Below are 20,731 nucleotides of genomic sequence, written 5' to 3'. Positions count from 1 at the left end.
AGCGGGTAGTTAAACGGGTACCCACGGGTATAATAAATGGGTATTTGACTATCCATTATTATATGGATATGGACACGGATTTGATTGTATCCATACCCACGGGTACCCATACCCGATAATAAATTAAACAAATTACTAAAATTACCCGATAATAAATTAAACAAATTACTAAAATATCATTATATATCTTATCTTATCTTAATTATTACTTAAAGTTGTTACCTTATTGAAGAAAACTTTACTGCCGATCAAAGATTCCTCATTAATAACATATTTTTATTTTTTTAATTCATCTTATTAAGTTTACCGTTTTCACTTCATTCACATCATAAAACATATCATATGCATTATGTAAGAATCATGAATTTTCTATGAATTATGTATGATTTATGAAATTTTGAATTGATTATGTATGGATGTTTAAAAGTTAAAATATTTTGGTAATTAAAAAAAAGTTATTATTTGTACAAAAAAAAATTAAAAATTCCATGGATACCCATAAATACCCATGGATACCTCAATACCCACGGATACCTGCATAGTGGGTGCCCATGAGGGTACGGGGCGGACACATGTATCATTTTTATACAACGGGGCGGGGACGGGTATCATACTATCCGTACCCATGGGTACCCATTGACATCCCTACATCTAAAAGTAATTAACTTTTATATTAAAAATTGTGTATTTATGATTTTTATATTTGACATGTATTTTCAAAACAAAAATAAGGGAAATGCTATCCGGTGCTCCCCGGCACCGGTTAAGGTACCAAAAAAGAAAATTTTATAGAAATTAATGTAGTGAAAATTGTGTAATTAATGCATAAAAAGTTTCCTTTTTTAGTAATGCTTTTCTTTTATTGTGTGCTTAACCAGTACCCCGGGATACCGGTTAGCATGACCCTTTATTTTTATGGATTCCTTAAACAATGTTCTTAAATCACTTGTTAGTAAGACTCTTTTTTTTAACAATAGTAAGACTCTTTCTTATTAGCAAGTTAAAATGAACAATGCTTTAAAAAATTAAAATAGAAAACATCTTATAAAGTAAACACGGTCTTAGAATTGTACTTTCATCGATGTCTGCTTTTCTCAGTTTGATATAGTTGAGAACAAAACCACAAATATCCTTAAAATCGGGTTGCTTTGGGTGATGGGTATTTGCATCCATTGTAACATAATTTATATAAGAGAAAAGCTAAAAACAATATTTTTCTAACATTCTCTCAAACATTTATTCTTTTATTGAATGAAAGTCACGTGCATCTTTCCATTTTATATTAGACTCATTTTTAAATTGTTGAATTCACATGAGTTTTATCCAATAAAAAATTAAATATTTGAGACAATGTTATTAGAAAGAGAAGAGAGTGTCCATGACACCCCCTTCTTTAAACAAAAGAAAGGATTCCTTATACCACATTTTGTAATGCAATAAGAAGAAAGTAAATTGGTTAATTGTGTTCTCAATGAAGGACAACTTTTCATGCAAATGTATCTTGATTGACTATTTGGAGCAAGTTTAATTGATAGTTCCGATGTTGTGACTAGCTTTCTTTTGAAGCAAGTTACCATAGATTATCCTCATCTATAACTCGATTGAAAAATAAATAAAATATAATTGTTCTAAACATAACGTCTTATTTTTGTGACAAAACAAACACTTTTTAAAATACTAACCTAAAAATGTAATGTATGTGATTAAAGGATGTGCTCTGACATTCAATATCAACTTATTAGTTTTAGTTAGTTTATTTTAATTTTTTTATTTTGTAAAAACAATCTAAAATTGGATCTGAGCGGTTTTCATTTAGGTCAAATTTATTTGATTTAGTGCGATTTTTATTTTTTGTATTGGTTTTCGGTTTTAATTTGGGAACACTGTAGTTTCACTTACAATTAAAAAGTCAATGCTGCAATGAACGAGTCGAGAATAGAATGGGAAGAACAGAAGAAAAAAGAACTGAGTTGGAATCGGTGAAAGAGGGTACTTGGATGAGAGAAGAGAAACATCAAAGCTAATAGATAAATTTACTCAAGAGTTTGTCTTAGATCTAATCTTGCGTGGCCTACGATTGGATCTCATTAAGCCTGGTCGTGTCCTCTTCTCAAATGAGCATACCCTCACGTTTACTCGTTCGTATCCTACCTACTCTCTTCATCTTCCTCTTTCCCTGATATATATTATTTTTTTTAGTACCTAAATTAATTGATTAATTTGCAGAATTCAGGTAAGTACGTACTTGCACGGTGGTGCCATCACTACTTTGGTGGATGTGATAGGCGCAGCTGCAATTCCCGCCGCTGGATTTCCGTGGGAGTCGGGCCTATGTCAACGTTCGTATTTATCTATCTATTTTTATCTTATGTTCTTCTAAAATGCATATTTATATCAATAAAAGATGACCAATATAGTGTGTGACAATGACAAGTCCTGGATATTTGAGTCTCTTAACTATTTAGTTTAAAATTTGATCTCTAGCCAATGCATGGAAAAATATTTGTTGAGAGATGTCAACTCTTAAAAGATCCAAGTTTTCTCAAAGGGATTAGTCTTTGCATACCTTTCGTCAGTTCATTGACGATCGTTGGATAGTTCACAAAATAAACAATTTTTTATTTTTCTTTTTTGAAAGTCAGTCCAACATACCAAACTTCAAATCTAAATCATTTGATTTTGATTTTTGATCCAACATACCAAGACAAAACTCTTTTTTTATGCTTTTTTTTTTGGTTTAACACTGCTTATTTAGTCTGAAGTGAGGGAGTGGAAAGACAAGACATAATTGAAAGAGTGAATGTGCTAAATCCATTGGTCATTCATTGAAAGTTAGATACAAGTATGTACAATAGATAGCTGCCAAGTCCAACTAAGCTAACAGAATCATTCACTAACATAACTGAAAGTAACTAGTCATAGCTGATTAACCAACAGAAAGCAAATCATTAATGCTACTTTGAACTTTTGACAATAACATCGATTTTATTTGTGATATCAAATACATAATTTGAGGAATAGGAGATTCTTTTCCTGGTTTCCTATATTGGATCTGTGTGAATTGTGATGAATATATCACAGTTAGTTTATTTTTAAAAAAATTCCCTATGACTTGTGTAATTGTAGGAGGAGATTGAGATCGATGCTAAAGTTCTACGAGCAGGGAAGGGTATGGCTGTTGTAAGCGTGGAGTTCAGGAAGAAAAAGACTGGCCAAATTTTTGCTCAGGGACGTCATACCAAATATATTTCCTTTATCACTAAAATGTGAAACTGAGAACAAATGACAGAAGAGCATATACGAAACTTTTGAGGTAGAAAACTCCCTCTATTAGGTTTTGTTTCTGTTTTTCATTCATATCATTCTTGCGAGAAATATTAGAGTTGTACTTTTATCATTGTTTGGTTTTCTCAGTTCCATATAGATGAGAACAAAGCCACGAATAACTGATTTTGAGTAAGCTTACGATAGTAGGGTTGTGTATTTTGACCCATTGTAACATAGTTTATACAAAGGAAAGGATGGCTTATATCATAAATGGTCTGTGTAATAATTCTCATAATTGTGTTGTTGATAAATTATAAATAGTTGTAAAAGGATGTGAATCTTTGTCATTTAACTTGTCTCATTGCAATGATTTAGTTTAGTTGTTTTATTTGTAACCTTACATTTCATTCAAGGTTTATTATAAACATCAATTACGTTTGCTATTACATTCAATAACTTTGTAAAATGTGAAATTAGTTGATTCAGCATTTTAAGGGGATTGAGTGGTTCAACTAATTTGAGGTAGAGTTAAAAGAATTGAAGAAATTAAAGGACTGGTTCAAAGAGAGAGAAACTACTAACATATAGACTGATCAATTTTTTTGCTAGGGGCGTTATACCAAATATGTTCCCGTTACTAGTAAATTTTGTTTGTTTAATTATTTTTAAGAAGATTGTTCAACTTTATAGTATTTGTTCTTTTTAAAAGAAAAACTTTATATCCCATTAATTTTATTATTAGAAGAAGCTTTACATACATAGTAATCCCATTTCGAAATTTGGAAGTGAAGTAATAAACATTTATTGTCATTTAATTATGAACAATGATAATTTCTTTCCCTTTAATCAATTTGTTTTTATATGAACATGAAAATAACCTGAAAAACAAAGTAAACACCCTAACCAAACGAGAGAAACAAAAGAAAAAAAACAACACAATGGCAAAAACAGAAGAAAGGATCACGGATTTAGAATCAGTGAAGAGGTACTTGGAGAAGAAAGGAGAAGAATCAGCACCAACGGTAGACAATGAATTGCCTCAGGAGTTTTTGGGACATCTAGTCGTACGTGGCTTACGCCTTGATCTCATTGAGCCTGGCCGTATCGTTTTCTCAATGAAGATACCTCCCAATTTACTTGTTCGTATCTTACTCTTTTCATCTTTTTATCTTTCCATAATAAATAACATTAATGGATTTTGTTCTTTTTCATTTATTTGCAGAATTCTAGTAACTGCTTACACGGTGGTGCCATCACTACTTTGGTGGATCTGGTAGGCGCAACTGCAGTTCCCACCGCGGGATTTTCATGGAGTTCAGGAGTTTCAGTCGAGATCAATGTATCATGCTTGGATGCTGCATATGTCGATGTTCGTATCAATCTATCTATTTTCTATTTTTAATTACTATCAAAACTCGAATGAAATATGAGAATGTTAAATTTTTTTACTTCATTTTACCAACACGAAGTAACTAATCATAATTGATATAACAACATTATTATTTTTTTAAATTCACAATGGCTTATGTGATGATAGGAGGAGATTGAGATCGATGGCAGAGTCCTACGAGTAGGAAAGACTATAGCTGTTATAAGCGTGGAGTTAAGGAAGAAAAAAACTGGCCAAATTTTTGCTCAGGGGCGTCATACCAAATATATACCCTTTATCAGTAAAATGTGAAACTGAGAATAAAGTATAGAAGAGGAATTATGACATATTTGAGGTAGAAAACTCCCTCTTCGTCCATGATTCAAAAAACTATAAAAGATTGGATGGGAAATTCCGTTGGGTTTTGTTTTTGTTTTCATTCTTACAAACTGATTGAGTTATTTTGGTTCGATTTAGACTAAAATAAAATTGAATCAAACGCTTCTGATTGAGTTGAATCATCATATTAATCGAGTCAATTTGTACTTACGGACACCTCTACTTTTAAGAATTTGTTTGTTTTAGATTTTGAAGCCAATTTAAAATCTTGTTGAGTGGCAGGAAGAGGCTGCTCCTAAAAACCTTGAAATTTTCGTCTTGTGACTCATTTTTTTCAATTATGTGGTGAAACTAATCTCAAATAGAGAGAGTTTAAGAGGTTATTTGTTACATAAGATTTTTTTTAAAACAAAATCACTTTAAAAAAATATCACTTCTAATAGTATATTGTCTGAAGGTGGAGATATTTGTTGGACAAAAAAATCCCTTATTTAATTTAATATTTCAATTGTATTTATGTGTTGTCCTACCTCTATATAAGATTAGTCAGTCTTCTTCCTTCACAAATGAACCATTCTTCTTTGCAAAAGAAACTTTTGGAAGAGATGTTCTATGAAAGGGTGAATGAGTTTTTGTGTAGCAACGATTTCTCCATTCAGATTGTTTAATAGGTCCAATATTGAATTTTGTTCTTGTCATGTGATGAGTCCCAGTCATAACAAATATTTTTTGTCTTTCCAGAATCTTTTTATAAGGATTTTTAGGATTTCTAGAGGCTTATAGCCGAGTTTTACCAAGAGTTTGGAAAAGTCCTTTTGTGTTAAAAATCTTTGTAATACTTTAAATTTCCTTAACCAGACAACCATGTAATGTGTTGTATCTTTTGGTATAAGTCAAACAAGTTATTCGTGTCCCTCTGAATGTTATTGAGAAAAGTCAAGGCAAAGTGAAGAAATCAACACCAAATAATTGGGGGAACTTCTTTCCCAAAAGTTAGGCGTACCTTTGTAAATGCAAGGCGTTTCATTGCGATACTTGGAGCCTGAAATCCCCATGGTAAATACTACCTCCGGTCCTATTTATAAGAGAAATTTAGGTCAACAAAAGTGAATGTATTTGGACTGAATTTTTAACTAGATACATCAACTTTTGTTGACCCAAAATTCTCTTATAAATAGAACCGGAGGAAGTAGTTTAGAATTCCATGTGGGTTACACGAGGTGTTCCACCAAAGACGTGAGGCACCTGTCCATCCATGCGAGTTTGCCAATTGTCAAAACTGAGGAAACGAGTCACTACAGCACCAAATATTATTTACATCTATTTAGGTCAAGCTTTAATAGATTGAAGGGGTTTCAGATTTTTACTCACGTAAGGCTATTAATTGCGAATTGAAGGCTGAAGATTTTTCACCCTTGGGTTTTTCAATATTACCATTTTTTTCCTAAAAAAAAAAAAAAACTATTCTTTTTGTTTGTAAATAACAAGTGTTAAGTGCGTTTCTACACTAAAATTTCTCTAGTAGTAATTACCCAATGTATCTACTCCATCCCACAATATAAGTCATCCCAGCCAAAAAGTAGTCTAATTTTATGTGTTGTTTTACGGCATCAATGAAACACTTATTGTTTATTTTAGTATTATATATCACTTACAATTTACTCTTTTTTTTCTTTCAATTCTTTTAATTTATTTTTCTCATCATTATAATGATTAATTATTGTGTAAAATAACAAAAAAAATTTCTTTCATACATATAATTTTGACCTTGTTTATTTAAACCGAATGAGCAATTTATATCATAAATAACTAAAAACCTAAGGGGCAGCGCAGTGGAGTGTTATCCTTCTTTATATCGTCTTTTTGTTTTATAACTCTTGCCTCCGAAGAAATTTGGTTCTTATGTGCCGAACAAGTGATTTCTCAGTTATGAAAACTTTGTACATATATAACAATGTTAACCAAAAAAAGTGAAAGTGGAATAATGAACATTTATTGTCCTTTAGTTATCATTGATTATGAACGTGAACATAAGTTAGAAGGTCCAAGTGAACGTGCTAAACAAAGGAACAAAAATAGAATGGGAAAAGCAGAAGAAAGAACCAAGTTGAGATCAGTGAAGAATTACTTGGAGAAAAGAGGAAAAACAGCATCAACGTTAGATGCATTGCCTCCTAAGTTTTTGGAACATCTAATCTGTCATGGCCTGCGCCTGGATCTCTTACAACCTGGCTGTATTGTCTTCTCAATGAAGATACCTCCACGTTTACTCGTTCGTATATATCATATCATACTCTCTTCAATTTTCTTCCCTTTCTCATATAATAACACTAGTTTTGTTCTTCTTGATTCACCTAATTTTATGCATTAACTCGCAGAATTCAGGTAAGTACTTGCAAGGTGGTGTCATTGCTAGTCTGGTGGATATGGTAGGCGGAGTTGCAATTCCCACCGGTGGAGTTTCTGTCGAGATCAACGTCTCATGCTTGGATGCTGCCTATGTTCATGTTGGTACCTAACATCTCATCTACTATTCTTCTTAGTTACTATTCTCTATGTTGGTTAAAATCCTTCCATGCATATGTCTACTGTCTAGATCAACGTCTCATTATAAATTTGTAATCGACTTTTCTCATTACATCAATTTTAAATAATCAATGTATTTTCTCTACATAATTTGAGAAATATGATATTCTTTTCCTGGTTTCATATATTAGATTTGTGTAATGAAGATATCACAACAATAGTTAATTTTTAACTCCATATGGCTTATGTTTGATAGGAAGAGATTGAGATAGAAGCAAGGGTTCTACGAGTAGGAAAGGTTATAGCTGTTGTAAGCATGGAGTTTAGGAAGAAAAAGACTGGCCAAGTTTTTGCTCATGGACGTCATACCACATATCTTTCCATTACTAGTAAAATGTGAAACTGAGACCAGATGAGATAATAGGATATGATCTATAATTTATGTGCTTTTGGTTTTTCTCAATAATATTTCCACTTCCATGTAATATAATTTTCTGATACAAGACCTATTTAAGGTTGTAATATATAAACTTTGCAAGCATCTTTGGAGATCTGTAAATTGACCTCATTTCCATTCCATCCGAACCGCGCAAGCAACGACTATATAGACCTCATCTTTTCCATGTTTTTTCGTCTCTCTATTTTGCCTTTTATTTCACACAAGAACCAAATGTTTGAATTTTATTTTGTCAAAGAAAAAATATTTGAATTTTTGAAATAGGAATCAAATTACTGCAATTAAAAATGGAGACCAAAATATTATATAAACTAAAACTACAGATCAAAAGTGAATTTAAACAAAAAAATATTATGAAATTGGTAGGAAGATGATAAAATATAGAGTTGGATAATGACAATATATGATGTGAACAAAATAAACATTTATCTTATCATATCATATATTTAATGTGTGGGGTCCAGCCATTGCCACATGTTCAACATACATTTGACAAGATGGAAGGTTGCATGTGGTGACAAGTAGCAAGATGCATGGTGTACACATGGTGTAGTGTATGAGTAACACATGGTGTAATGCATGAGAGACATTTGGTGTGGTGCATGCATTGCAAGGGACACTTGGTGTTTTGCATAAAAGGCAAATGACAAATGTCTTCATGCATGTAAGGCAACTTTGGCTTGCTTCTCCTATAAATAGGACCATGAGCAAGCATTCAAAACACACCACAAGAGAAGAACAACAAAGAGCAAGAGAAAGAGAGCCTTGCTCAAGAGAAAAGTCATCCTCATAGAGAGTTTTCTTGTGAGAGAAATAGTGAGCCAATTTGTGAGAGTGTTCCTTGCAAATTGAGAGATATATTGTAGTGAGATCCACCTAAGGGTGAAGTTGTTGTATTCCCATTATCATTATAGTGGAAGTTTTAAGAGGTCCAAGGGTCCCGTGGTTTTTTCCCTTTCTCATATTGAGAAGGTTTTCCACGCTAAAATTCTCTTTGTGTCATTACGTTTATATTTCACGTTTCCGCTAGTGTCTATTTTGAGTTCACGGAGGAGGGAAATTATGCAGGCATTTCCCAACATAATGTACATGCGATGACAAATATGAAAATATAATGTTATCCTTTTTTTTAAAGAATTTATCATGTTTTTAAACGCATCTCATTATTATGACATGATATGATATATATCGACTTTTTTTATTTTTCATAAAAAAAACTCACAATATCAACACTAAATTTTATGATTTTTCTACTCCCAACTGAATTTTTTACATCACGCATGAGTCACAGAAATCAAGGTTAACCTTTAAAAGGGTAAAAAATACATTTCTTTCTTTAATTAGTACTCCATCCGGTCATATATATATATATATATATATAAATTGGTCCTAATTATAAGAGAATGTCACAAGTGTAATTATTGTTTAAAAAACTTTTTCTACCCCTTATTTAATGTGTTTGTTTTTAATACGGGGAATGTTAACGAGTGCCCCGGAGCACTATTTAAGAGTAAGTTTTTTTATAAAAATATGTGTAATCAATGCATTGTATTTGTAACATTTACTCCCTCCGTCCCGCAATAGATGACCTATTTGAAAATTTGCAATTTTGAACTAACTTACTTTACTTTGTTTTTGGGACGGTTTGGAACTGTATTCTCCGTTGGATTGGTCTCTCTACCGTCGTCCCACTAACTGTTTCAAATCATTTTACTCAATTATGTTTGGGTGGTGGCGAAACTCAGGTGCGGCACTCAATTTTAAATGCATTTGGTTTGCTACTGTGTGGGAAATTTGGAAAGAAAGAAATAACAGAATTTTCAATGACAAAGAATGCCTGTAACACTCTAATTTTTATTTAATTATTTTTAATTGTGTGGTGTCATTTATGTGATTTTTGGTGATTTATGTAATGTATATTTATTTATTATATGATTATTTTATTAAATAATTAAAATAATATAAGAATAGGATTAATTATTATTTTGGGGGTTATGAAATAATTAGTATAGTTAGTAGGGAGTTAATTGCTAATTAAGGAGTGGGGGAGGTTACACTTTGGGAGTTAAGGAAAGAAAAATAGAGAAAACATTTTTAACGTGAAAACATACAAGTTTTGGGAGAAAAGCCAAGTGCAAGGGAGAGAAGCTTAGGAATCAATTGCTGCTGCATTTTTCTGTGAATCTAAGGTAAGGGTGAGGTTTACCGCAATTATATAGATTCTGAATGTTGATTGTGTTCTAACAGGTTTATGTGAGGATTTGGGAGAAATTGGGTTTTTGTTGATTAAGGAGTTTTGAGTGTAAAAATCATAGAATTGAGGGTAGAAATGGGTTCTGGGTGCATAAAACCTTTCATTGCATATCTGTAAACTAATTTGGGGAGTGAATTGAGGAAAAATGGGATTTTTTGGGAAAAACTGCATTCTGCCCGTACAGGAGTTCATCGCTCGCCTCGCGAGTAGCCATTGTTCGCCATAGCGAGTGAACAACTTCATCGCTCGCCTCGCGAGTGAATCAGCTCGCCATGGCGAGTAGCCTTGTAAAAATCTGGATTTTGAAAAAGTTGTTATAAGCCGTATTTTGGGTAGTTTTGTGTACCTAGATGATTCTTAAGAGGACTAGAGCAAGTTTTAAGTGTAAAAGATGATTAGGGAGCTTAGAATTGAGGTTTGAGTGAGAAAAATGTCATTTTTCCCGAGAGCACCATATTTCTGTTCGCCTCGAGTTCGCCTCCAACTCGCCATGGCGAGTACCTGTTTTTCTGAGCTCGCCATAGCGAGTAGATGAGCTCGCGAGGCGAGCTGCCCAGTATTTGGTTGGTTAATTTCTGTTGTTGTTTGGATTGTGTATTTGGTTGAATTATTGCATGGCTTGTATGCTGATATATATTTCCCTGGATGTTTTCGTTGGTTTTGATGAATGGATGCTGACTGAATGAATGTTGTATTTAATTAAATTCCCTTAAAGGTGTAAGTTGGTTGGTGAATCATATATATGTATATGTCTAGGTTGGTTGGTATGTAGATATACTCTATGAGGATTAGTTGCATTAACATAACAGTGGGAGAGCTTCGGCTCTGGAATGCTTAGTCGTTCAAAGTGGTGGAGTACTAGTTACTCAAAGTGGTGTAGTGGTGAGGACTTATGTCCTGTTGAGAATGCTTTAACCATTCGACAGCGGTGTGGGTCACGGCCCTGATTTTTGGTACCACATGCATGGGTGTTTAGAGGAGTCTTAGTGGAGTGGTGATAAGTTGTATATATTGTTGAGAGGTGTATGAATTAATATTGTGATAAGATGCGAAAATGATGTTATATAAACAATAATAATGTTGATGATTTATGATAGGGTGTTAGATTCAATTGATGTATTCTTTATCTATATTTTGTTGTGAATCTCACCCCTTCTGCTTGAAAATGTTGCCCTTCCTATGGGTAACTTGCAGGTGATCCTGAGTAGTTGGTGGTGGCTCAAGTGTCTAGGGCTCTGATACGTGGGATGGGATTTTATTGTTTAAATTCATTCTATGTATCAAATTTTGGTTAATGTTGTAGCCCTATGATTGATGGAATATTTTATGTTGAGGCTTAATGCCAAGATTATTTTGGATAATGGAGTTTAATTTAAAGATTATTCCGCTGCAGTTAATTGAAGGATGTTGTTAAATAGTTTTAATCTATTTAAGAATTTATATTTTGAAGTGTGACATACCGTTTGATGTTGAAACTCTGATTTTATATTATAATTAAATTGATTTTTGGGAAACGGGGTGTTACAATTGGTATCAGAGCCTGGTTGGTCCGTCCGGCCAAGTAGTAGAGTCGTGTTGAGCTACCTAGGATAGAGTGTCAACTTTAATGTTGTCTTTGTTGTTGTTGTTGTGTCCTTGGTATGAACTGGTTAGAGTATAACCGAGTTCATATCAATTGTTTTAGTAAGACGGTGCATTTTTCTTCTGCTGAAGAAGAAAATGGAGTTGAAATTTTATCTACAAAGCAGATGAAGCAGTTAGAACGTGATGGAATTCTGATGTTTTCTCTAATGGCATATCTGTCGTTAGAAAATCAAGCTGTGATTGACAAGCTAGCAGTGGTGAATGAGTTTCCGGAGGTGTTCCCTGATGAGATTCCTGATGTGCCGCCAGAGAGGGAGGTGGAGTTTTCAATTGACCTTGTTCCTGGAACAAAGCCGGTGTCGATGGCACCGTACCGTATGTCAGCTTCTGAGTTAGCTGAATTGAAGAAACAGTTGGAAGATTTACTTGATAAGAAGTTTGTAAGACCCAGTGTTTCGCCGTGGGGAGCACCTGTGTTGTTGGTGAAGAAAAAGGATGGTAGTATGAGGTTGTGCATTGACTATCGTCAATTGAACAAAGTTACAATTAAGAATAGATATCCGCTTCCGAGAATTGATGACTTGATGGACCAGCTAGTGGGTGCAAAGGTGTTCAGTAAGATTGACTTGAGGTCAGGTTACCATCAAATTAAGGTGAAGGATGAGGATATGCAGAAGACGGCCTTTAGGACACGATACGGTCATTACGAATACAAAGTGATGCCTTTCGGTGTTACTAACGCGCCCGGTGTATTCATGGAGTTTATGAATCGAATTTTTCATGCTTTTCTGGATAAATTCGTGGTGGTATTTATTGATGACATTCTGATTTATTCGAAGACTGAAGAAGAGCATGCAGAACATCTGAGAATTGTGTTGCAAGTTTTGAAAGAAAGGAAATTGTATGCCAAACTGTCGAAATGTGAGTTTTGGCTAAGTGAAGTGAGTTTCCTTGGTCATATTATTTCTGGTGATGGTATAGCGGTTGATCCATCAAAAGTTGATGCAGTATCACAATGGGAGACTCCGAAGTCGGTGACTGAAATCAGAAGTTTCTTGGGCTTGGCTGGTTATTATCGTAGATTCATAGAAGGATTTTCAAAGATTGCATTGCCGTTGACTCAGTTAACCTGTAAGGGTAAGTCTTTTGTGTGGAATGCTCAGTGTGAGAGTAGTTTCATTGAATTAAAGAAAAGATTGACAACTGCTCCTATTTTGATCTTGCCTAAGCCGGAAGAGCCATTCGTTGTTTATTGTGATGCGTCTAAGCTGGGTTTAGGAGGTGTTTTGATGCAAGATGGCAAGGTGGTAGCATATGCTTCTAGGCAACTGAGGGTGCATGAAAAGAATTATCCCACTCATGATTTAGAGTTAGCTGCGGTGGTTTTTGTTTTGAAAATTTGGAGACACTACTTGTATGGTTCCAGATTTGAAGTGTTCAGTGACCACAAGAGCTTGAAATATTTGTTTGACCAGAAGGAATTGAATATGAGGCAGAGGAGATGGCTTGAGCTGTTAAAAGATTATGATTTTGGGTTGAATTACCATCCGGGCAAAGCTAATGTAGTCGCTGATGCATTGAGTAGGAAGACACTGCATATGTCTGCTATGATGATGAAAGAATTTGATTTACTGGAACAGTTTAGAGACATGAGTTTGGTGTGTGAGTTGTCGCCTCAGAGCATACAGTTGGGGATGCTAAAGATTAACAGTGATTTCCTGAATAGTATCCGGGAAGCGCAGCAAGTGGATGTCAAGTTGGTTGATCTAATGGTTGCTGGTAATGGTATCGAAGATGGTGACTTCAAGGTTGATGATCAGGGTGTGCTAAGATTCAGAGGTAGAATTTGTATTCCTGATAATGAAGAAATGAAAAAGTTAATCCTAGAGGAAAGTCATAAGAGTAGCTTAAGCATTCATCCGGGAGCTACGAAGATGTATCACGATTTGAAAAAGCTGTTTTGGTGGTCTGGGTTGAAGCGAGATGTTGCTCATTTTGTGTATGCATGTTTAACTTGTCAGAAGTCTAAGGTTGAACATCAGAAGCCCGCAGGATTGTTGACACCATTGGATGTACCAGAGTGGAAATGGGATAGCATTTCTATGGATTTTGTGACGAGTTTACCAAACACTCCGAAGGGACATGATTCGATTTGGGTGGTGGTTGATAGGTTGACGAAGTCGGCACATTTTATTCCTATCAACATCAATTATCCGGTAGCTCAGTTGGCTGAAATTTATATACATAGTGTTGTGAAGCTACATGGTGTTCCGTCTAGCATTGTGTCGGATAGAGATCCGAGGTTTACTTCTAGGTTCTGGAAGAGTTTACAGGATGCTTTGGGCTCGAAGTTGAGGCTGAGTTCGGCTTATCATCCTCAGACAGATGGTCAGTCGGAGAGGACGATCCAATCATTGGAAGACTTGTTGAGAGTGTGTGTGCTTGAACAGGGTGGAGCTTGGGATAGTCACCTGCCATTGATAGAGTTCACCTACAACAACAGTTATCATTCGAGTATAGGAATGGCACCATTCGAAGCATTATATGGTCGAAGGTGCAGGACTCCTTTGTGTTGGTTCGAGACAGGAGAAAGTGTTGTGTTGGGACCAGATTTAGTTCAGGAGACTACAGAAAAAGTCAAGATGATCAGAGAGAAGATGAAAGCGTCGCAGAGTCGACAGAAGAGTTACCATGACAAGAGGAGGAAGGCCCTTGAGTTCCAAGAGGGTGATCATGTATTTCTAAGAGTCACTCCGATGACAGGTGTAGGACGTGCTTTGAAATCGAGGAAGTTAACTCCGAAGTTCATTGGCCCGTATCAGATTTCAGAGAGGATCGGAACGGTGGCATATAGAGTTGGCTTGCCACCACATCTATCGAACTTGCATGATGTGTTTCACGTGTCACAGTTGCGGAAGTATGTAGCGGATCCTTCGCATGTTATTCCGAGAGATGATGTGCAGGTTAGGGACAATCTCACAGTTGAGACCTTGCCGTTGAGGATCGATGATCGGAAAGTAAAGGCATTGAGGGGCAAGGAAATACCTTTGGTGAGAGTAGTTTGGGGTGGAGCAACGGGTGAAAGTTTGACTTGGGAGCTGGAAAGTAAGATGAGGGACTCGTATCCTGAGTTGTTTGTTTGAGGTAAGATTTCGAGGACGAAATTCAGTAATTTGGGGAGAGTTGTAACACTCTAATTTTTATTTAATTATTTTTAATTGTGTGGTGTCATTTATGTGATTTTTGGTGATTTATGTAATGTATATTTATTTATTATATGATTATTTTATTAAATAATTAAAATAATATAAGAATAGGATTAATTATTATTTTGGGGGTTATGAAATAATTAGTATAGTTAGTAGGGAGTTAATTGCTAATTAAGGAGTGGGGGAGGTTACACTTTGGGAGTTAAGGAAAGAAAAATAGAGAAAACATTTTTAACGTGAAAACATACAAGTTTTGGGAGAAAAGCCAAGTGCAAGGGAGAGAAGCTTAGGAATCAATTGCTGCTGCATTTTTCTGTGAATCTAAGGTAAGGGTGAGGTTTACCGCAATTATATAGATTCTGAATGTTGATTGTGTTCTAACAGGTTTATGTGAGGATTTGGGAGAAATTGGGTTTTTGTTGATTAAGGAGTTTTGAGTGTAAAAATCATAGAATTGAGGGTAGAAATGGGTTCTGGGTGCATAAAACCTTTCATTGCATATCTGTAAACTAATTTGGGGAGTGAATTGAGGAAAAATGGGATTTTTTGGGAAAAACTGCATTCTGCCCGTACAGGAGTTCATCGCTCGCCTCGCGAGTAGCCATTGTTCGCCATAGCGAGTGAACAACTTCATCGCTCGCCTCGCGAGTGAATCAGCTCGCCATGGCGAGTAGCCTTGTAAAAATCTGGATTTTGAAAAAGTTGTTATAAGCCGTATTTTGGGTAGTTTTGTGTACCTAGATGATTCTTAAGAGGACTAGAGCAAGTTTTAAGTGTAAAAGATGATTAGGGAGCTTAGAATTGAGGTTTGAGTGAGAAAAATGTCATTTTTCCCGAGAGCACCATATTTCTGTTCGCCTCGAGTTCGCCTCCAACTCGCCATGGCGAGTACCTGTTTTTCTGAGCTCGCCATAGCGAGTAGATGAGCTCGCGAGGCGAGCTGCCCAGTATTTGGTTGGTTAATTTCTGTTGTTGTTTGGATTGTGTATTTGGTTGAATTATTGCATGGCTTGTATGCTGATATATATTTCCCTGGATGTTTTCGTTGGTTTTGATGAATGGATGCTGACTGAATGAATGTTGTATTTAATTAAATTCCCTTAAAGGTGTAAGTTGGTTGGTGAATCATATATATGTATATGTCTAGGTTGGTTGGTATGTAGATATACTCTATGAGGATTAGTTGCATTAACATAACAGTGGGAGAGCTTCGGCTCTGGAATGCTTAGTCGTTCAAAGTGGTGGAGTACTAGTTACTCAAAGTGGTGTAGTGGTGAGGACTTATGTCCTGTTGAGAATGCTTTAACCATTCGACAGCGGTGTGGGTCACGGCCCTGATTTTTGGTACCACATGCATGGGTGTTTAGAGGAGTCTTAGTGGAGTGGTGATAAGTTGTATATATTGTTGAGAGGTGTATGAATTAATATTGTGATAAGATGCGAAAATGATGTTATATAAACAATAATAATGTTGATGATTTATGATAGGGTGTTAGATTCAATTGATGTATTCTTTATCTATATTTTGTTGTGAATCTCACCCCTTCTGCTTGAAAATGTTGCCCTTCCTATGGGTAACTTGCAGGTGATCCTGAGTAGTTGGTGGTGGCTCAAGTGTCTAGGGCTCTGATACGTGGGATGGGATTTTATTGTTTAAATTCATTCTATGTATCAAATTTTGGTTAATGTTGTAGCCCTATGATTGATGGAATATTTTATGTTGAGGCTTAATGCCAAGATTATTTTGGATAATGGAGTTTAATTTAAAGATTATTCCGCTGCAGTTAATTGAAGGATGTTGTTAAATAGTTTTAATCTATTTAAGAATTTATATTTTGAAGTGTGACATACCGTTTGATGTTGAAACTCTGATTTTATATTATAATTAAATTGATTTTTGGGAAACGGGGTGTTACAATGCCCAATTATGCGGATTGTGGACAAAATAAAGTCACTTTCTTTCTCGTGGTTGAAGGAGAAAAATGTTTAGATCTCCCTCAATTATCATGGTTGGTGGCTTAGTCCCCTCGCAATGTTGGGCTACGGATAATTGTTATTTCTTTCGTCATTTTTTGTATTTTTTTTTTCCTTTCTGTAAATATTGTATAGACTCTTTTGTTCCTTCTTGGCTCATCTTGTGCTCAGAAGGTCTTTTTTGTTGTTGATATAATCCATTTTAATCTCTTAAAAAAAAATCGTTTCGATGAATATTTTCAAAATATCAAATTTTCATAATTTTTTCTAACATATTATTCAAACTATTTAAACTCTAAATTATGCATTGACATGTGTAATATGATCAACTATATCATGTCTAAATTTTGGATTCTTACGAAGTGTCCTGGATAGTCGTTAACGAGAGTTTTTATTTTATTTTTTTTTGAAGGGAAACGAGACTTTTTAATATTAGTGGATTGAAAAGGTAAATGATTGATGAAATTAGGGGTGGTCATGGTTCCGTTAACCCAAAAAACCAAACCGAACCGAAATTTTGAAATGGTTCGCAAAAACCGAACCGAACAATTTTAAGTTTGGAGTTAACCGAACTGAACCAAAGTTATGGTTTAGTTAACCATTTGCTTAACTATTAACCATACCGAACCGAACCAAAATAAATATTTTTTATCCAATAAATAAAACCACTTTTATTATAAAAATAACAAATTAAAATTAAAAGTTAGAATAATTTATTTCTTCAAAAACAGCTTATCTTATGCAAAACAGTTTATTTTAAAAAACAGCTTATTCAAAAAAACTTATTTTATGAAAAATAATTTATTACGATCTCTTTTTAAAAATAGCTTATTCAAAACCGTTTATTTTATGAAAACACCTTATTTTAAGAAACAACTTATTTTATGAAAATACCTTATTTAAAAAAAAAAAAACAACTTATTTGATAAACAACTTATTTTATGAAAAACAACTGAGTTTATGCAAAACACCTTATTTTAAAAAACACAGCTTATTTTATGAAAAACAACTTATTTTTTAAAACAGCTTATTCAAAACAGCTTCTTTTATGAAAAACAGCTTATTCTAAAAAGCTTATTTTATTAAAAATAGCTTGTTACGATCTCTTTTTAAAAAACAACTTAATCAAAACAGTTTATTTTATGCAAAACAACTTATTCAAAACAGTTTATTTTATGCATAACAACTTATTTTAAAAAATAGCTTATTTTATGCAAAACACCTTATTTTTAAAAACAGCTTATTTTATGAAAACAAATTATTTTAAAAAAACTACTTATTTTAAAACAACTCATTTTATTCAAAACATGTTTTGAATAAGTTGTTTTTTTGAAAATAAGCTGTTTTGAATAAGCTGTTTTTAAAATAAGGTGTTTTTCATAAAATAAGTTGTTTTTCAAATAATCTGTTTTGAATAAGCTGTTTTTTTTTTTTTAAAAATAGGTTTTTTTTTTTAATAAGCTGTTTTTTAAAATAAGGTGTTTTGCATAAAATAAGTTTTTTTGAATAAGTTATTTTTTAAAATAAGCTATTTTGCATAAAATTAGGTGTTTTGAATAAGCTATTTTTTTAAAATAAGTTGTTTTCATAAAATAAACTGTTTTGAATAAGTTGTTTTTTAAAATAAGCTATTTTAAATAAGTTGTTTTTTTGGAAAGATCCAACAAAGAGTTCAAGTGGTTTCCTTTAAAAAAAAATAAAAAAATCAAGTGGTTTGGTTCGGTTAAAGATGGTTCGGTTATGGTTCAAGAACTGTCAATAAATTAACGGTTCGGTTCGTGAACTATTATAATGATTCGGTTATTTTTGGTTCGGTTCGGTTCACGGTCCTTTTTACCCACCCCTAGATGAAATTAATATTAAAAAAAGGTAATGATTGAAAAGTGGAATGAGTCTACACGAAGAGGAGTAGAACGAAAAGCTGAAATCATTCAGTTGAAGAGAGAGGTGTTAGGTAGTGTGTGAGTAAAACAAACTAAAACGAGAAGAAAGTGAAAATGAACCTTGAATCAGTGAAGAGGAATTTGGAAAAAAGAGAAGGAGAAACAACGTCAACGGTAAATGGATTACCTCTGGGATTCTTGCAACCCTTAATTATGAGTTCACTTCGCGTCGATCTCATTGAACCTGGCCGTGTAATCTGTTCTATGAACATACCTCCCCGTTTACTCAATTCCGGCAATTCCTTACACGGTGGCGCCACCGCTGCACTCGTCGATGTTGTTGGTTCCGCCGCCATTCCAGCTTCTGGATATTTGGGTCGGAATACTGGAGTTTCCGTCGAGATCAATGTTTCCTACTTGGATGCTGCCTATGCCCATGTACCCCTCTCTCTATTCTCAATTCTACTTTTCTTCTGTCTTATTATCATTGATATGATTTATGTAGCTCAATTGGTATCTATCTATATATGTATATGTAGCTACTACACTGTATGTTTGGTTATAAGAATTTATTTTGAGTGAATTGATCACACACAATTGATTATATGATTACAATTGATGTGAAACTAAAGTGATTTGTGTTTGGCTATATACGTGCAAAAATGAGTAAAAGTTTAAATATGTGTGTAAAGATGAACTATAGGATCAAAAGCATCCAAACAAGTCAGAATCAATTCTACACCCTCCATAACCAATTTTAACCCTCTAAAAGTGGAACCAATACACTGTAGTGACAAGAATTGATTTTGAATGAATTGATTATGTAAAATTGATTTTGGCCAAGTATATGTTTGGTTTAGCTTATGTACTCACGTTTAGCATTCCATTTTACAGTGAATATGTGAAGCTAGAATTTCCAGCCTACCGTGAGTTGAACTTCAAATTAATGTGTAAAAATCAATTTTAGAATCAAAAGCTACAAATTCTAGATTTAGGTAGAATCAATTCCGGAGGCAAAACCAATTCTACCTGATAGCAGCCCAACATGTCAGAATCAGTTCTACACCTGCCCCCTCTAGAAGTGGAACCAAACATACCATTAGATGTGTCCATTAGTTTTAAATTATGGTTTCCTTGCGAAACTTTGTATTGCAACAAAATGCGGTCCGATACCGTCAAAATTGTGATGCAGTTGCGGAGAATTCAAAACCGATTGCAGCTGCACTTCCAGTTACAATTTAAAACCATGGTTGTGTCTGATGTTTGACATGTATTTATGTAAAACATTGATACGACGCCAACACATATTCAATCACTTTTTTTTTTTTTTTTTTTTAATTTACTACTACTTGTGGCTAGTGTGTTCGTGTTGTGTCTTCAGTCTTGTGTTGTATGTGCTTCATAGATTGGTATTGGTTTTGCTTACAGTACAAATTGTACAATTTGTGCTTTTAATGTTTAATTCAAGATCTCAATGCATTAGTACTTGTGTTTCTCCGATTGTTATTTTAGGAGGAGATTGAGATCGAGGCCAAGGCCCTGCGTGTAGGGAAGACCCTTGCAACAATCAGTGTGGAGTTCAGAAAGAAAAAAACAGGGAGGGTTTTTGCCCAGGGACGCCATACAAAATATCTTCCCACTGCTAGTAAATTGTGAATATCAACAAACCATAACCAAATAACGTACTCTCAATCAAGTATAGTGTAAACCTTTTAATATCAATATCTCACAAATATATGTATATGCCACTTCTGGATAAGTTTCTGGAGTATCCCTTATTTGCTGCATGTGGAATGTTTCCTTTTAATTTCTTCATATTAATGTGATAAGTGTCGTTATTGTTGCCATGCACATCTATATTTTACACTT

At 34.2% G+C, this 20,731-nt stretch overlaps 3 protein-coding genes across 3 annotated transcripts; all 3 read left to right on the top strand.

The window, feature by feature from the left end:
• The first annotated feature begins 1,717 nt into the window (after positions 1-1,717).
• LOC11419955 (acyl-coenzyme A thioesterase 13) lies at positions 1,718-5,220 on the top strand. The gene is made up of 6 exons (XM_024779953.2): positions 1,718-2,138; positions 2,227-2,339; positions 3,127-3,313; positions 4,159-4,406; positions 4,490-4,636; positions 4,805-5,220. Exons 4-6 carry the CDS (start codon positions 4,206-4,208, stop codon positions 4,946-4,948), a joined length of 492 nt encoding a protein of 163 aa, XP_024635721.1. The 5' UTR covers positions 1,718-2,138; positions 2,227-2,339; positions 3,127-3,313; positions 4,159-4,205; the 3' UTR covers positions 4,949-5,220.
• A 1,465-nt stretch (positions 5,221-6,685) lies between these two features.
• LOC11424379 (uncharacterized) lies at positions 6,686-8,080 on the top strand. Its single transcript, XM_003602655.3, has 3 exons — positions 6,686-7,247; positions 7,354-7,482; positions 7,758-8,080. The coding sequence occupies exons 1-3, from the start codon at positions 6,930-6,932 to the stop codon at positions 7,899-7,901; spliced, it is 591 nt and encodes a 196-aa protein (XP_003602703.1). The 5' UTR covers positions 6,686-6,929; the 3' UTR covers positions 7,902-8,080.
• Positions 8,081-18,842: 10,762 nt separating this feature from the next.
• LOC11419954 (acyl-coenzyme A thioesterase 13) lies at positions 18,843-20,713 on the top strand. Its single transcript, XM_003602654.4, has 2 exons — positions 18,843-19,300; positions 20,375-20,713. Exons 1-2 carry the CDS (start codon positions 18,977-18,979, stop codon positions 20,516-20,518), a joined length of 468 nt encoding a protein of 155 aa, XP_003602702.1. The 5' UTR covers positions 18,843-18,976; the 3' UTR covers positions 20,519-20,713.
• Positions 20,714-20,731: the final 18 nt, after the last annotated feature.

This window comes from Medicago truncatula, chromosome 3 (assembly GCF_003473485.1).
Source record: "Medicago truncatula cultivar Jemalong A17 chromosome 3, MtrunA17r5.0-ANR, whole genome shotgun sequence".
Taxonomy (NCBI): Eukaryota; Viridiplantae; Streptophyta; class Magnoliopsida; order Fabales; family Fabaceae; genus Medicago; species Medicago truncatula.
Note: the sequence above shows the minus strand (reverse complement) of the source record. Positions and strands in the feature narration are given on the sequence as shown.

Coding starts and splice junctions, on each gene's coding strand:
- LOC11419954 (XM_003602654.4), top strand. CDS start 18,977: ATGAACCTTGAATCAGTGAAGAGGAATTTGGAAAAAAGAGAAGGAGAA. Junction 19,301..20,374: donor TGGATGCTGCCTATGCCCAT/GTACCCCTCTCT, acceptor TTGTTATTTTAG/GAGGAGATTGAGATCGAGGC.
- LOC11419955 (XM_024779953.2), top strand. CDS start 4,206: ATGGCAAAAACAGAAGAAAGGATCACGGATTTAGAATCAGTGAAGAGG. Junction 4,407..4,489: donor AGATACCTCCCAATTTACTT/GTTCGTATCTTA, acceptor ATTTATTTGCAG/AATTCTAGTAACTGCTTACA. Junction 4,637..4,804: donor TGGATGCTGCATATGTCGAT/GTTCGTATCAAT, acceptor ATGTGATGATAG/GAGGAGATTGAGATCGATGG.
- LOC11424379 (XM_003602655.3), top strand. CDS start 6,930: ATGTTAACCAAAAAAAGTGAAAGTGGAATAATGAACATTTATTGTCCT. Junction 7,248..7,353: donor AGATACCTCCACGTTTACTC/GTTCGTATATAT, acceptor ATTAACTCGCAG/AATTCAGGTAAGTACTTGCA. Junction 7,483..7,757: donor TGGATGCTGCCTATGTTCAT/GTTGGTACCTAA, acceptor TATGTTTGATAG/GAAGAGATTGAGATAGAAGC.